Source organism: Gopherus flavomarginatus, chromosome 4 (assembly GCF_025201925.1).
Source record: "Gopherus flavomarginatus isolate rGopFla2 chromosome 4, rGopFla2.mat.asm, whole genome shotgun sequence".
Taxonomy (NCBI): domain Eukaryota; kingdom Metazoa; phylum Chordata; order Testudines; family Testudinidae; genus Gopherus; species Gopherus flavomarginatus.
In genome coordinates this window covers 102,098,909-102,116,255 of record NC_066620.1, presented here as the reverse complement: position 1 = coordinate 102,116,255, position 17,347 = coordinate 102,098,909, and the positions used below count along the sequence as shown (strand labels likewise).

Sequence of the window (17,347 nt, the reverse complement as noted above, 5' to 3'; positions counted from 1 at the left end):
TTTCATCCTAGTTACTCCAGATCATTTCTCCAGTTTTTCCAGATCATTTTGAATTTTAATCCTATCCTCTAAAGCACTTGCAACTCCACCCAGCTTGGTATTGTCTATAAACTTTGTAAGTGTACTCTCTACACCATTATCTAAATCACTGATGAAGATATTGAACAGAACCAGACCCAGAACTGATCTCTGTGGGACCCCTCTCAATATGCCCTTCCAGCTTGATTGTGAACCACTGTTAACTACCCTCTGGGAACAGTTTTCCAATCAGTTATGCAACTACCTTACAGTAGCTCCATCTAGGTTTTATTTTCCTAGTCTGTTTGAGACGGTCATGCGAGATGGTATCAAAAGCCTTATTAAAATCAAGATATACCACAGCTACCACTTCCCCTCTATCCACAAGGCTTGTTACCCTGTTGAAGAAAGCTATTACATTGCTTTGGCACGATTTGTTCTTGATAAATCCATGCTGTTTATCACCTTATTTTCTAGGTGATTGGAAATTTATTGCTTAATTACTTGCTTCATTATCTTTCCAGGTACTAAAATTAAACTGACTGGTCTGTAATTCTCTGGGTTGCCCTAATTCCCCTTTTTATAGATTGGTACTATATTTGCCCTTTCCAGTCCTCTGGAATCTCTCTCATCTTCCATGTCTTTTTGAAGATGATCTCTAATGGCTCAGATATCTCCTCAGTCAGCTCCTTGAGTACTCTAGGATGTATTTCATCAGGCCCTGGTGACTTGAGGACATCTAACTTGTCTAAGTAATTTTTAACCTGTTCTTTCCCTATTTTAGCCTCTGATCCTACCTCATTTTCACTTATATTCATTGTTAGATGTCCAATTGCTACTAAACTTTTTGGTGAAAATTGAATCAAAAAAGTTATTTAGCACTTTTGGTATTTCCACATTTTCTGTTTTTTGTCTCCTCCTTCTCTCCCCCCCAGCCCCACCCCATGATGGGGCATTGGCCCCACGCTAGAGTAAAAATAATTAACCTCAGCAGGGAGCAGTGGAGGTGAGTCTTCTGAGCAGCGTAGGAGTGGCTGTGCCCCACGCAGCTTATCTGGGCCCAGCAGGCTCAGATAAGAGGAGTGACAGGGCAGGGTCAGTTGCTGCTGGGAGCCCAGGGAATAAGGACTACATCCCTGGAGCTCTGAGAGAACTAAGTACTTTGGACAGAGTAGTGGCTGGTTGCTGGGACTGAGCAGCTGAGTGCCCTGAAATGAGAGCAAAGAACATGCTGAGGCCAAGGGGAAGTGTCCAGGGAAAAATAGCATCCTTGACAGAGGTTAAAGAGGTGCAGCAGGATGCTGCTATTTACCATGCCCCTGTGATGGGACCTGCAGTAGTAGATGGGTCCCTACCACTCGCCACTGTATTTGTAGAATGTTTTCTTGTTACCCTTTATATCTCTAGCTAGTTTAATCATTCCAGACATGAAGGAAGGATGGCAAAACAGTGAGTAGACCAGATATGGATCTGAGAGCGTTCAGGAAAATGGTTCAAAGAGGTGTATGTAATATTTTGGCAATATTTTAGCAATAAATAAATTGTCCCTATGTGTAACTGCATAATTGAATTATGCAGTGGGTCCCTACGTAGAGTAATTTGTGTGAGGCTATTGTAACATTATAGTAACAACCATTGTTACATTACTCCTGACAGCATTCTGTGCAGAAAAATTAAATTCTGTGCCAAAAAAAGAAAAAAATTCTGTGCACCATATTTTAACATTCTGAAAATGTTATTTGTCAAATAAATGTGGAAGCTCCAGCATGGCATTGGGGAGCACAGGCTCCTGCTGCAGCTGAGGAGCTATGGGTGCAGGAAGCAGAAAGGGGGAGAGTTTGTAAAGCTTCCTGCAGCTGGGGGGAGAGATCTGGGGATGGGTCTGACCAGGCCCATATGACGTGTAAGGGAAGAGGACGTCCTGTCCTCCACAGCCCAGCCGGGGCTAGCAGCTGAGCCCGGCGCAGGATAGGAGCCACCAGCTGGGTCTTCCTCAGTCCTGCATTCTGCCCCACAGTGATTTACCTCTCTGCCGGCTGCCCTGTGCACCCAAGACACACTGCTGAGAAGGGTTGCATGACTGCTCTTGTGACTTCCCTTTGCTTCAAGTCATTTTTCTGCGGTGAAGAAAAGAAATCTGTGGGAGACAAAATCTGTGCATTCGCCGTGACACAGAATTCCCCCAGGAATATTATATAAGGATTAGCATAGAATGCTTCCTTACTGAGGGGTAGCATGACTGTAGAACAAGGGTTCTCAAACTTCACTGCATGTGACCCCCTTCTGACAAAAAAAATTACTACAGGACCTCAGAACGCGGGGGGGGGGAGGGGGATCCAAATCTGAACCCGCCTGCACCCTGCTGCTTGCAGGGGGCAAAACCCAAGGACTTCAGCCCCAGGCTGGGCGGTGGGGTCATACTTCAGTCCCAGACCCCAAAAAGTCTAATTCCAGCCCTGATGACCCCGTTAAAACGGGGTCGCAACCCACAGTTGGAGAACTGCTGCTGTAAAATATTGACCAATTTTTTATGACCAGTGCCAGTAAGTTTCTTAGATGTGATTTATGTTTTTTATGTTTAAAATGTACTGCTTCCTTGTTTGTGGTCTTCTCAATAATGAGAGTGGGAATAGAGTTCGGGGTTCCCCACAGTTATTTGCTCAGTTATCTATAACTGATAATAATGTGAGGAAAGTGGGCAACAATGCCTGTTGCGGGGAAAAGGCCTTTCAGGATGGTGAAAGAACAGCACAGAATTGGAGAAGCTGGAGTTGAAAATGATCTTGTCGGCCATCTGGTTCTTCCCTCTGCCAGGACAAGATTAACAACAACATTTTTATATTGGATTTTTATGTTTACTTTGAAACCAACGAAAAATACAAACAGCTTTAAAAGGCTGTTGTTTTGGCCACTGGAGCTAGTGTGCTAAAATGGCTTCACAGGGAACTGTTGCGATTTTTCTATTTCTGCATTTATGGGTTACTCCAGTTTATGAGGAGTTGTTTATTATGCATAATGTTCATCATTTCAGAAGCCAAGTTGATTTTCTGTATAATCTGTTCCTCAATTTGCTGTACATTATACATTTCTTGGTCATGTTTCTGAACTTTTATACCCAAAATGCCATGTTTCAAACATAATTGTTTCACTTCCTGTGGAAATGATAGAGTCTGATGTAAATGCACACGTTTCAGAAACCTACTCAGAAAAGAAACAGTTTAGTCCATTGATATGTCTTCTGGAGGCGTTGGGTGCTGGAGATACTGAACATTCTCCCTAATTTCAGAAAAACTCTCCAAATGTCAGATGTATAGAAATATTAAGTGCCAGGCCCAGTTTGGATAGCTGTATGCAGGATTTAATCAGTTGCCACAAGCTGGTAAATCTTTCTTGCTCGCACTTTCATTTAACAGAGTCCCACATCCCATCCATTCAGAATGGAAACATTTCAAGACCATGTAGCTCAGAGTTGTGTGAACAAGCACTGTACAACAACAGCAACTTTACACTGTACATCAGTATCACCAGAACCAGTGATACTGAGGAGTTAATATCAAGAAAGCTAAGCAAAAAGCCCCCATTGTAGTATCATCTGAAAATATGTACAGTAAGTTTCTTGCTGGGTTCTTACAATACCCTTAGCTGTGTGGAGGTTACAGCTGGTACAGTGTATCATCTCACTGTTTATATGTTTATTTTTTCTTTCAATCAGACCTCATGTGGCTTTCCCACAGAAATATTTCCACTATAAGTTGAATGTAGTACATGTAAAGACAAAAGATAAATACTTGCAAACTTCTTCTTTATGATCATATTTTGAAAAAACAAACTTTCCAAAGTTATGGAAAATTTCATATTTTGCCAGGAAATTGGTGACCTGATGGTAGCAGGGGAAATAAGTATTATAAGGAGAATAATGATTATGAGCTTTGTATGTTTGTATTCAAAAATCTATTAAAGGAAAATTTAAAGAAGAATGTAAACATGAGCATGAGTCCACTGTATCTGAGTAAAAATGAGTATTTAAAATTAATTCCTTCCAGTATTGCTTAAGATCAAAGCACAGGCTCACATTCCAAATGTGATCTTTCTAAAAATGTGCAACAGAGCTATAGCTAGCCATTGGCAGCCAGGTTAGATTATTTTAAACATAAAACTAACCAAATAGTCTAGATGCATAATGCAGAGGTGTTATGGTAACATGGCTAGCTACACCATTGACTCCCCTCTCGTCTCTGAGTTAGGCCTTAAGTGTTAGGCCTCTTGCTGGGGGCTTTGCTGGGGTGTAACCGCGCAATTCTCCCACATTTAGGCTTGGCCCTGGATTACAGTACTCTGAGTGTCAGCTGAGATTTCTCTGCAAGACAAATGGGCCTGGCACCTATAAATCTTCTGTTTTGGACCTGGTGACCAGTGGTTAATACAGTGACCAGAAAGTTTTCTTGAAGTGCTGGTTAATCTTAACAGCGGAAACATAGCAAAACATAAGAGAACAGCAATAAAACAGTCTATATGCCTGTCTATCTTCCTAAGGCTTACTATCCCCTGGAACCTTAGGAAGACCCAGCTGCTTCAGACCCCTCCACTGGGCCTGCCTCTGTGTTCTTCATGGGCAGCCCCTGACAGCTGCCTTCGTTCTTTGTTCCTAGATGCATACATTGACATCCATATCTTGTTGCTTTAGTAACATAACCTTTGTACAACTGAGATGCTTTTGTTGAAGATTCTTTGCTATAATCCTCATTAAACAGTTAAGGGTTTTTTTTTCTTGGTAGTTTTCTTAGTTTTTATAACAAACAGTTTGATGTTGTCATCTTGTTAAATCTTTGCAGAAGTGTGTAATCCTTATTTAACACCAAAAGCCATTCACATCTTGTAGGGTTTTTTAATGTATGCAGTATCAGCACTTGCAGGAGAAACTGGACATGCATACTATCTAAATTAACGAAACTTTCTCCCACTCCCACCTGCATGGTGTTTTTAAGTTCAGCCATTTGGATTTGGCTTGATAGTCCTATAGTTCTATACTTGATCTTCCCTTTCAGGATGAGTTTAAAACAGACTTGAAATTTTGTATGCCTGTCAAAGATGTACAGTAACCCGAGTTAAATACATGACACCTATGGGATATTTTGTCTTTACCCTTTTTTCTTCAGTAAGAATTCTAGGAATTTTTTTAAAACAATCAATTTCTTATTAGTCACTATTATGATATCATTTTAGTATATCCTGAACTGATTTTAGGGTCATGTTCACACATCCCAAGAAAATATTTTTAAACTATTTTTAAAAGTAAATTTAAAGATGTTGGCTGATATCTTGGCCCTATTGAAATCAATGGCAAAACTCCCTTTGACTTCAGTGAGGCAGGATTTCATCCTTGGAAAGTGCTGATATTTCATATTAAAATAGAATAAGATATTGTTTTTTTAAAGTAACAATCTAAAAAGCAGCAGATACATTCATTTTTCTACTTTTCTCAATAATAAATATTGTTTCTGCCCTTGGATGTGTGTTTCTGTTAATATTTACCTTCCCAGGGCCCTAACCTGCAATCTTTACTTATGCAGAACTCCCCGTGGGCATACGTGCATTTTGGTCAAAGTTTATAGCCTGATATTTTTATTGCCATTTAGAAATTAAAACCTAAATATGCGACAAACTGAGTGGTTTTTGTGTTTCTTTATTAAGCTATAAACTATTGGGTTAAGGGTCATCATCTTTATTACGGTCAAGAAATAGCTTAAGAATTTCTCTCTCTAAGCCAGACAATTTCATAGCTGTCTGCAAAAAGAGGATTTCAGTTTGTTTTGTGCCTCATGGTTATGAATTGAGTTTATACTGGACAACAATACCTTGCAAAGTTGCTAGAGTAGGAAAATGAGATGTTTCTAATTAGAATTGTATATTTAGCTTGAGTCTTGAAGAGGTCATAATATAGGAGTTGCCCCTTTTGGCTAGCATATGCATGCATGCTTGTATTTCCATGGGAATGAAAATGAAATCCTTAATGTCACATGCCTTAAGTAAACTATTTGTTTCAGTAAAGATACCACAGATTTAAACAGTGACGTGTCCTGTTTTTTTACAAAGCTTTTCCTTGTGAGTTCAGCGGGAATGATGTCAATGAAAATGTACTCTTTGGTTTTATTCATTTCTCTCACTGATGAAAGAAACAGACACCTCAAGTGAATCATTTTGAGTGTGTTTGAAAATTTTCTGAGCCATATGTTGTTCATACTAAATTTTAGCTAGGGGAGTATTCTTCCAGTAGTGTCCTTGTGAGTGTTCCACTTCAGGTGTCCATGTGCCTCTCGAGCCCTTGATCAGAGATTTTCCATTAGCAGTGTCCATTTGGCCTGCACGTGCATTCTGTACAACCTCATCCCACACTCCAAGGATACATAGGGCTGCTCAGGCAAACCACCTCAGTTCCTTCTCTACTGCCTGGGCCTGAGATGCAGCTCTAGTGTATCTGCCTTGTGAGTGCCTCAGCATGTTTTATAATTGTTTAGTTAGTTCAATGTTCTAGTTAGTGTTGTGAGAGGTTTCAGTTTTTCCTCTCCCTGTTTTTCTTCCCCCATTTGATTCTGGAGAGCTTATTTGGCCTGGCTGGGCATGCCTGACTCATCAAGTTTCAAACGCAGACTGTCTTGTCAGGAGGCTATACCAATCAGTGACTGCCATTTTAAATGTACTTGTTGCTTGGGAGAGTCCCCCCTGCCCTAAAAGTGTAACTTTAGCCTGGTTCTGAAATCTAGAGCTTGGAAGGATCGGGAGACCAAGCTAAAGCTGCTGCTGGAGTGCTTCCTTCCGAATCAGGCCAGGACCTCCCCCACCTGTACATCTGTGTCCGGACTGGTCCAGTGCACCTTCAACTTCAGCTAAGGTCTTGCAGAAGAAGATGATCTTGGAGGACTCAGGAAAGGCTCTGAAGAAGAAGAGGCGGCGCTCAGTCTCCTACCACAAGGAGCCAGCTCCCAAGAAATCCCGATCTGCTAGGTCTGTGATGTTGGAGGCTTTGACCTCTCCACTCAGTATTGTGCAGGTAAAAGACAGTACTGGCAGAGAATGGAGATCCCAGAACACGTCAGAGAAATATGGCACCGGCAGGGCCCTGGTACCATCTGCCTTCGGATTGGCATTGTCTATATCAAATTTACCTGTGGTGTCCTCCCACTTCGCTCAGTCTGTACCAACAAAAGTTCACCCCTTTGGGCCCAATACCTGCATGCTCCAAACCAATAGTACTGCCTAAGTCAACTGCTGCGTTGATAGTGACCCACTCGGTACTGCAAGAATTCCATAACTCCAGGGACTTGTCGGACAAGTAAGAAAGACAAGCTGGAGTCCCCTCTGCTCGTGGGTACCGAAAAAACTCTTGCTACCAAGGCCCCAGTCTCCAGATTACCAATGCTTCCACGTACCACAGGATTCTCCATCAATTTCTACTCTCCTCCCCCCTACCCCCCGCCACCAGCCCTCCCATTGGAGGATATTGAGGGGAATGAAGATGACATTCAGTCTCCTCCTCATCAGTGCAGGGTACCCCTCCACATCGTTATGGAAATCCTTATGTTGATAAAGACCCTCGTCCATGTCAGGGATGATGGGATTCACTCCCACTCCCATGTGAGCCTCCCCAGTGGCCACACTGGGGTCCTTGGGTGGTGTCTCAGCAATAAATTGTCAGACTTCCTGCTCCACTGCACCAGGAAACTAGGATCACACCATCTCCTCCACCAAATCCCAAATATAAGGGGACCTTTGAGGAACAGGAGGCTAGGACAGACAAAGGGGGCAGCCCCCCTCACCTCTGTTTTTGTCTTTATTTCTGAATAAGGTAGTCATGCCTCTACCACCATTGATCGCTGATAGTTTTTGGTCAGTTTCAGGACCTTGCAAAGAAGATGGTGGATCCTCCGGATACCTCTTGAGAAGGAGACACGCATCACAAGCTCCAGGATATTTTGCATTTAGCGATACCTATCTAGGTCTGGCTACTCATTGTCGATGCACTCCTGGATCCAGCAAAGACTGTGGGAAAACTCCTGTCACCATACCACCAATCTGTAAATGGGCAGATAAGAAATGTTACATTCCCCCCAGGGACTCAGAATTTTTGTTTTCCAGTCTCCCTACAAACAAGATGATTTAGCAGGTCTCAAACTGCACAGAGATTGTACCTGGCTCAGTTCTCTGGTTTTCACAGAATCAGTGAACTGACTAGAAAAAGACAGGAATTCCAGAGGAAAAGATCTTCCATTCTCCTTCAGCTAGTGCTCAATCATAATCGAAACAACAATTTTGACAAATAGGTAGAGGGCTCAATTCCTCTCTCACCTCTTGTGAGCTGCAAACCTTTGCCCACCACCCCACTTTTGGAGACCGCCTTTCCCATTTCCAGTAGGCCTGGCAGCATATTACGACAAGTGAGTCATGGAGGTTATAACATTGGGCTACACCATCCACTTCCTGTCCCTCCCAACCTCCCCATTCCCTCCCTCTTCAGGGATCCATCTCATGAGACTATACTGAGTCAAGAACTACACTCCTTCCTTTGTTTAAGAGCAGTAGAACCTGTCCCATACCCTGACAGGGGGAAAGGGTTTTACTCAAAGTATTTTCTCTTGCCAAAAAGATCTAAGACAACTGAACAATTTTGTAAAGTCTAAAAAGTTTTATGTAGTGATTGTGGTGGCTATAATGCCCTATTTAGAGGCAGAAGACTGGCTTTCTGTCCTCGATCTACAGGACACCATATAGCAATACATCCTGCACACAGGGGATACCTGCACTTAACCATGGGCCAGGTTATTTTCAGTGGCCCCAGAGGTGTTCTCGAAGGTTTTAGTGATAGCAGGTGTTTACCTTTGGCAAGAAGCAATTTTAGTTTTCCCGTATATTGATGACTGACTACTGAAATTAGTACTAATCGGACAGCACTCTTCATTTTCCAGGAGTTTGGTCTCCAGCTAAGCGTAAAGAAGTCCAAGTTAGCCCCTGTACAGAGAATACAATCCAAAGGGGCATATTTAGATTTGCTAGGAGCCAGATTCTTCCTTCCTACAGACAAACTCATAACTTTATCTAGTCTGGTTGGGATGATTCCCAGAAGCCATACTATAGTTAGAAACTGTTTGCATCTTCTGGGTCATAGGGTAACATGCACCTTCATGACTAAGCATGCAAGATTATGCCTCCCCTGGTTTCAGATCTGGTTCAGGAGGACCTCTTTGTCAACCAGACACAGCATGGACGACAGGTTACGGTTCCTCTCTTGGTAAAGATGTCCCTGGATTGGTGGAAAGATCAGTGCAGTGTCTGCATGGGCTTCCCTTTCATCTGCCCAACTCCAACAATAACTGTGTGACAATGGACACATCACTGTTAGCGTGGGGAGCATGCCTCAATGCACACACAACTCAGGGCAGATGGTCTCCTCAGGAAAACAGTCTCTACATCAACTTATTGAAACTCAAGGCAGTCAAGAATGCCTGCCTTCAGCTCTGACCCTTCATTTTGTGCAACTCAATCAAAATCATGATATATACCAAGTAGCTTGCATGATCTATGTCATCAAACAGGGAGGAACACGATCTCCCCTCACTGTGTGCTGAAGCTGTAAAGTTATGGAATTGTTGTATAGCCTATCGGATTGAGATCTCAGCCTTCTACCTTCCTGAAGTCCAGAATGTCACAGCTGATAATATGCTCAGCAGGTGCTTCTCCTGGGACTATGAATGGGAGTTAGACTCGCAGATCCTTCAGGGGATATTACAGAGGTGGGACTTCCACAGGTGTACCTACTTGCAACATCCAGTAACAGGAAACACAACTTATTCTGCTCAAGAAGAGGCTTAGGTCATCTCTCTTTCACACACTCCTTTCTCCTTCCTTGAACAAAGGGTTTGTTCTATGCATTAACTCTAGGAATGATGAACAAGATAGAGCAGGACAAGGGCAGGATTATACTTGTTGTACCGACCTGGCCATGGCAAGCTTGGTATCCTTACCTGCTTCACCTGTGTTCAACCTGTGCTCAAGCTTCCTACTATTTCCCATGTCCACTCCCAGGATGCAAGTCCTGTGCAGCACTCTAAGGTAGGGGTCCTCCATCACCAAGCATTGCTCTTAGATGATTCACAGGATTAGAATCCATCTGCTCGACAAGAGTACAAGTTTTACTAAACAGTCGGAGTCAACTTGAACTTGAATTACTTCCCTTCAGAAATGGTGTCACTGTTGTCACCTGGTTTCTGAATCTTCTTTGTTCTCAGCCATCTTGAATTATCTGCTAGACTTTAAAAAATGAGGTTTATTGATTAGCTCTGTTAAGCTTCATCTTGCCACAATATCAGCTTTTTCTAATTTTTGCGCACCCTATATCTATGAGATTTATTGAGGACCTGGGGAATTTTACATACGTCCCCTCCCCCGCCCCAGATTAAGAATGCTAATCCCGCTTGGGCTCTCTGCCTGGTACTTAGATACCTTATGAGACTTCCGTTTGAACCTATGGCAATCAGCTTGCTGCTTCACTTATCTGTATAGATGACCTTTCTAATAGCTATCATGTCAGCCCGCAGGGCTGGAGTAATTGAAGCCTGGACGGCAGACCCAGTATTTACAGTATTTTTCCAGGACAAGGTCTCGCCACAACCACTCCCAAAGTTCTTATCTAAGTTGCAGTCAGATTTCCAACTTAACCAATCTATTCATTTACCAGTTCCTCCCCGCCCCCACCACATAAATCTCAGTGAGAGACTTTCCTTGATGCATTAAATGCAGGATGAGCATTGGCCTTTTATCTGAATAGGTCCAACCAATTTCAGAAGTCACCTAGACACTGTCTCCATTGCAGAAAAATCAAAGGGGTCCAAGATGGATCCCTGGGTGTATTATTGTTTACTCTGATGCAGCTGGTGCTTTGCTCCAAAGGGTTGTAGCACACTCTGCCAGATCACAAGCAACTTCCACAACATTGCCAAAAACATTCTGTTTTTTGAGATAGGCAGAGTTGCTACATGGGATTCAGTGCATATCGTTTCTAAACACTATGCAGTGCTGCACACAGTCAGATCTGATCCAGCACTACTTGTACTGTCTTCAGTCTTGTACTTGATTCCAAAGCTCCCCCATCCCTGTGAGGAGGATGCTGGGGAGTCTCCTGAAGTGGTGCCCCATAGGGACGCTACTCGTCGAAGAAAAGGTTATTCACCTTGTGCAGTAACTGAGATTCTTTGTGAGGTGTCCCAAAGGGTGCTCCACTACCCAGCCTCCTTCCCTTCTGCTTCAGACTGTTCTTGATGAACGTTCAGATAGAGAAGGAACTGAGAAGGGTGATTCATCAGAGCACCCTTAAATACCCTCAGAGAATGGCATGAGGTTATGTAGAGGACATGTGCAGCCTGAACAGACACTGCTTGTGGAAAATCTCCAGTAAAGGGCCTGAGAGGGGCATGCACACCTGAAGTGGAGCACCCATCGTGGGGGACATCTCAAAGAACGAGTTACTGTACAAGCTGAGTAACATTTTCTTTTCTTTTCTTTTTATTAAAGTGACATGCAAATAGCCAAGTGTGTTGAACTAAATGTAGGAAGGACATCTATAAACTGAGCATCTTTCATTTCACTTAGTCTTTTATCGCTCAAAAGTGTAATATTCTCAGAAAATGTTCACAGAACTCCCACTGTAGCTAATGGAGGCCATGTGCTCTCATCAAGAGAAGAGTACACCCCAAAGTCACATTTATCTGAAACAATTAGCTTTGAGGGTCTTAGGATTTGTGCAGAAATTGAGGGTTCAGACAGATTTTCGCTATGCAAGGCACAGTGTTGTAGTATTCCTTTTGATCCCATGAAAGTGCCCTCTAATTGGCCTTTGACTGGGAATATGTAATAAGTCTGCTGGGTTTTTTCACTGATATGACACCGCACATCTTGCCAAAGCAGATGCCAATGCATGTGCATTGGCTGATTGAAAGGCAGAAATTGAACTCTAAGAAAATAATGTCAAGTATAAGAGGGATAGCCATGTTAGTCTGGATCTGTAAAAAGCAACAATGAATCCTGTGGCACAGGTATTCACGCACGAAAGCTTATGCTCCAATACATCTGTTAGTCTTTAAGGTGCCACAGGACTCGTTGCTTTCTAAGAAAATAAGAATCCTTCCATTACTTGGCATCTTTTGAGTCAAAAGTAAATGTCTTTCTAAAATATAAATGCCGTAGTGCAAGTACAAGTTTTTGGGCTAGATACAGGAATCTAAGTATGAAATCTTTGCCTTATGTTATGTAGAAGGTCAGTCTACATGATCATAACGGTCCCTTCTGGGCTCTAAATCTGCAAAATGCTGAGGGAACATCATCATGTTTAACTGAACATAGTGACTATAGTTGGTTTAGTTGGTTCCAGTTGTGTGTGGTGGTTGTTTTTTGTTTGTTTGTTTTTTTTAAATAATTCTCCCTGTCTGACATTGTTGTTGAGAGTTGAAGGGCATGGAAGTTAAAGAACAAATAGTCAGACTTTCAAACAAAATCTGTGTTGTTTTAATGAAACATTCAATAGTATTTCATTTATGTGTTGAGCAGTAGGAAATAAAAATTCCATGATTTACGACACAATAGGCTCAATTACATGCTTAGTTTGCATTAGATGCATGACTTATTCATGAGACTTTTCTAAATGAAATCTATAGAAAATTCAATAGTCCTCAGAACTTTTGCCAATATAACCTTCTATTTTTCTGCTGTCCTAGTAAATAGCTCACATAGAAGACACATGTACATCAACATTCCAGCTTTAGGTAGGGCATAACAGATATTGTGGCAATAATGCAATCTTGTTGAAATTAATTGTACAAATATTCTTAATTCAAATAAAAAGGTGTAAGTTTTGATATCCTTGCTTCAGTTGACATCAGTAGAGATTCTGATAAATCTTTTCTCTTTGTTTTATTAGGATAACACCTACACCGCTTGGAGAGGGGAAGAGCACTGTCACGATTGGTCTTGTTCAAGCTCTAACTGCACATCTTAATGTAAATTCCTTTGCATGTCTGAGACAACCTTCCCAGGGACCTACTTTTGGAGTTAAAGGTACTTAATGTTTGCAAAACTTACTTCCTCTTTCATATCAAAAGGAAATATTGCATTTGGGTTTAGTTTGTTTTCAACTTGTTAGTTGTTTTATTGAAGTGTAGTTTGGCCAGACAGTGTCAGTTTTCCTGACTAGCATGACTAATATTTGCAGGCCTCTTGTAAGAGCCTTGAATGAGAAGAAGCTATATATATAAAACGCTAGAAAACATAATGCAGGAGACAATATTGAACTAGTAAGGAGAAGGATTGAGTGTTCTAACAAGTTTTTACCATATCTAACTTGTAGCGCTTCTATGTTTGTTTAAATTACTGTGTAAACAAGTGCAACAGTGCTGCAAAACATTGATGGTAGTCTGAGATGTTCATCAAGTAAAGCGATGAAAACAGCCATTCAGAGTCAGGATTTAATTCCTCCTTTGGTGCATGCTGTGTCTTCAGGTTTAGTAATCAAATGAATTAACCTTGAGGAAGAATCTTTAAAGTATCCAGTTTCATTTGAAATTGCAAAGTCATGAAAGTTGACACATCCTGCTTCAGGTTTGCTTAAAAGTCTGTGCAGCCGTGGAAATGACATGTTTTGCCAGATTTTTCTTTGCAAGGTCGGTAGCATTCATCACTGAGATCACTAACTGCTGATGGCTTTTATTATTAATACACTTTTTTGGTTCCAGTGTTTGAGTGATTTCTGTAATAGAAATTAAAATATTGATTATATATAAGTATCAAAGCTGTGCGCTTTATTTCTTGTGTGTTTAAGGATTATTTCAGAATTGGTGTGAATCTGACTTGACCATGTGCTTAATTGCTCAGGTGGGGCTGCTGGAGGTGGATATGCTCAAGTCATTCCAATGGAAGAGGTAAGATGAGATGGAAAAAAGACCATTACTAGTTGCTCCCCTGTGCTCTCACGGTAAAGCATGTGCACAGGCAGCCAACTATGGACATGATCCAGAAAAGCACTTAAAGCATATGTTTATGTCAGAGGGTAAAGTGGGATAGAGGGATTGCCTCCCTCGTCCAGTCACTGAGAGTTCAGGCTCTCTATCACAGTTATGGAGAAGGCTGGCTTTCATGGTCTTCTACTAGGGTGTGAATAGAATTTTCCAATTGTAACAATGGGCATCTGCTTCAATTCTAGAGCCATGGTTATAGACCCAGTCAAAAAACAAACTCTGAATTACCTAAACAATAAATATGAAGTGTAGAAAAAAAGCCGATAGACTGTGGGTGTTAAAGCATGTTGCATGAAGTCCCAGCTATTATTCAAACACCACCGGATTTCCGGTGTACTGAAGAAAGTCTGCTAGCTGTGAATAAGGTACAAGGAGAAACAGTAGTATCTGACTTGCTGTTGTTAAGTGTTTCTTGTCTACATATCTCTGCTAACAAAGGTCTGAATACCTAATTCTTTTTTGCAGATGAGGGCAGGAACAGAGAGGCCCAGTAGTTTCTAGAAATGATTTAATTTTAACTACAGATTTCTCATTTATTTGGAGCAAAAGTCCTTCCACTAACAGTAGCCAATTTACATTATATTCAACCAGATTTGCCAGTCTCTAATAATGATACCTTACTGTAACTGTGTTGAGAAAATGTCGCAAAAGTTAGGAGCTTTTGATGAACATCAGGAAAATAAATGGGAAATTAATTTGATTCCAAAATAGTGATGCACGTGTGGGTGGGTGTCTCATATTAAAATGTCCCCCTCACAAAACGAAAGGATTTTTTTTTCTGCCTCTGGTTGAATTCATCCAGCTAGCAACTTTAAATTAATCTCTGCCAAAGATGACTTTATCCCTGGGCCTCAAATACTTCCGAAGAACATATGCTGGCCTTTGAAATAGACCAGATTGCTCCATGTGTGGAATACTTTCAAAATATTTTCACTGGGGAAGATACTACCCGTCTCACTAAGGTCTTTACTCTTCCTCAAATAACGCACCTTGGGCAGTGTGGTTTCATATGAATACACTTAGTGTTTTTTTCCAGGAGCAAAATATAAACGTTTTATAAGCAAAGTCACTAGATTGAGGAGGTGGATGAGGATTGTCACATGCATATACATGTCCCCCTACTCCTATCCATACCATGTCACTATTTAAACTGTTAAGGTCTCTGCTCCAAAGATTTGTGTTTTATATGGGTTTGTACTGAATCTAGCACATTACAGGCCAGATTCTGATTGGGACTTCTGAGCACTACTTTAATATAAACATTACATTTATGTTTCCAGCAAAGTCCAGCTCTCTTCCTCATATACAACAAGTGAACTTGTTCACCAAGTATTTTTCCATCTTCTTCATAGTTATGAACCAGGTTTTGTTCAAATAACAAAAGCAGTGAAACAGATTCTTTGGTCACTTCCATTCTTACTGAATGCGTGCAACCCCTTTTATGTGAGTTTATCATTAAGTAAGAGAGAACAGTTTTATAGGAGCATCTTGTTAAAATATTTGCAGCACATCATTGTACTAAAAATTCTGAATTCTTTAGGGTGAAGATGGGTGATGATCCAATCATTCTGTAAAACACCAGAGATTTTACTCTATGATTTTTGGATACATCTTTGAAGTGTAAGACTGACAATTCAAAGAAAAGATTCCATTAGCTCATTTCATATCAGTAAATCATAATTTTTATAATTTCCTTGGAACATCTTTCTTTCTTCATGCTAAGTAAATGAAATCAGCACATCTTCCCTTTTCCCCACCACATGCTTTAACTTTCCTGTAAAATTTGAGTGACTGTTTCTCTTGAAATCAACCAAGTGTTGAAGGAAATGAAACTTGAAAATTTCCAGCTAGTCAAAGGCTGGTTATGATCTGATTCCAAGTTTTGATACTCCATTACATATGACTTTAAAAGCGCATGTATCAGAGTTGTGGTCAGTGCATTAGATTCCATTCTTGGGTCATTTAGGTGAATCATAGAATATCAGGGTTGGAAGGGATCTCAGGAGGTCATCTAGTCCAACCCCCTGCTCAAAGCAGGACCAATCCACAGACAGATTTTTGCCCCAAATGGCCCCCTCAAGGATTGAACTCACAACTCTGGGTTTAGCAGGCCAATCCTCAAACCACTGAGCTATCCCTCCATGACATTTGTGTTTTGTTTTTGCCTTGTTGACTGTAGTATATCAGACACTCAGCTGAGACCAAGTAAATTCATTTGGCTTGTTACATTTTCAGTCTGTCAAATCATAATATTTTAGCAACACTACTAAATGGCTGATCTGATCTGTAATCCCAAAACTGAACAAGAAGTGATTGCTTTTTTTAATCTGCACTAAATTAGTGGAGTGCGTTTAAATAAATTCTTGTATTTCATCTTCAATCTATAGTTCAACCTTCATTTGACTGGAGATATCCATGCTATTACTGCTGCTAATAATTTGCTGGCTGCTGCTATTGATGCAAGGATCTTGCATGAAAGCACTCAGTCTGATAAGGTGAGGTTTACCTGTACTAGTTCCATCCGTGGCTTTCTTTTGAAGTTTCGTGTAAACATCTACATAAATATTTTTGTTGATTATATCATTTTATAGTTCTTGTTTTATCTCCAGCATTCTGTTCAGCATGCTTTGAGCACGATAGCTGTCTCCCAAACCCTTTCTTTTTGGGCAGTATATTTATTCACTGTATGGTCATGTCATGTTTTTGAGACAAGAAATGATAGATAAGTGACACTGTTAGGTGTTGATGCTAAGGTGTGCACTGGAGGGCTTTTACTGGGAAATAAACTACGATATACCTTTTCTCTAGCCCCTACTAAACTTTTATTGTGAACTTTGCTTAATTGTTAAAACATAGGTTTTCAGAGCAATAAGGTATGGGAAAGAGATCCTTCTTTGTGGATCTTCTATTGTAACTGGAGAGTACAGCCTCATCCCCTTAATTTACTGATAGTTGTTGCTTCATTTACATGACAGACTTCTGAAGCCAGAAAAGTGCGCTTAAATCTCTTTACAGATACAAATTACAAAATGGGTTATTTCAGACCTTTATTAAAATTTTCAAAAGCACCTGAGTCCCATTTCTAAAAGTAATGTAGACATTTAGGAACCTAAGTCTCATTGAAAGTTAATGGGACTTGGGTGCTGAAGGGTCTAAATTACCTTTGAAAATGTAACTTAGGCACTTTAGTCACTTAAGTTCTTTTGAAAATTTGCTTGCCAGTCAGGATTTCTTTTTAATTGGTTAAATGTAAGTATACACTAACAATTTAC

At 40.9% G+C, this 17,347-nt stretch overlaps 1 protein-coding gene across 1 annotated transcript in view; it reads left to right on the top strand.

Annotated features, from left to right (window-relative positions):
* Window positions 1-17,347, top strand: part of MTHFD1L (methylenetetrahydrofolate dehydrogenase (NADP+ dependent) 1 like) — a 234,382-nt gene that overhangs the window by 43,663 nt on the left and 173,372 nt on the right. Inside the window, exons 12-14 of the mRNA XM_050951602.1 lie at window positions 12,983-13,119; window positions 13,933-13,979; window positions 16,463-16,570. Of these exons, the coding sequence (XP_050807559.1) occupies window positions 12,983-13,119; window positions 13,933-13,979; window positions 16,463-16,570 (292 nt within the window). The remainder of the gene's footprint in view (window positions 1-12,982; window positions 13,120-13,932; window positions 13,980-16,462; window positions 16,571-17,347) is intronic.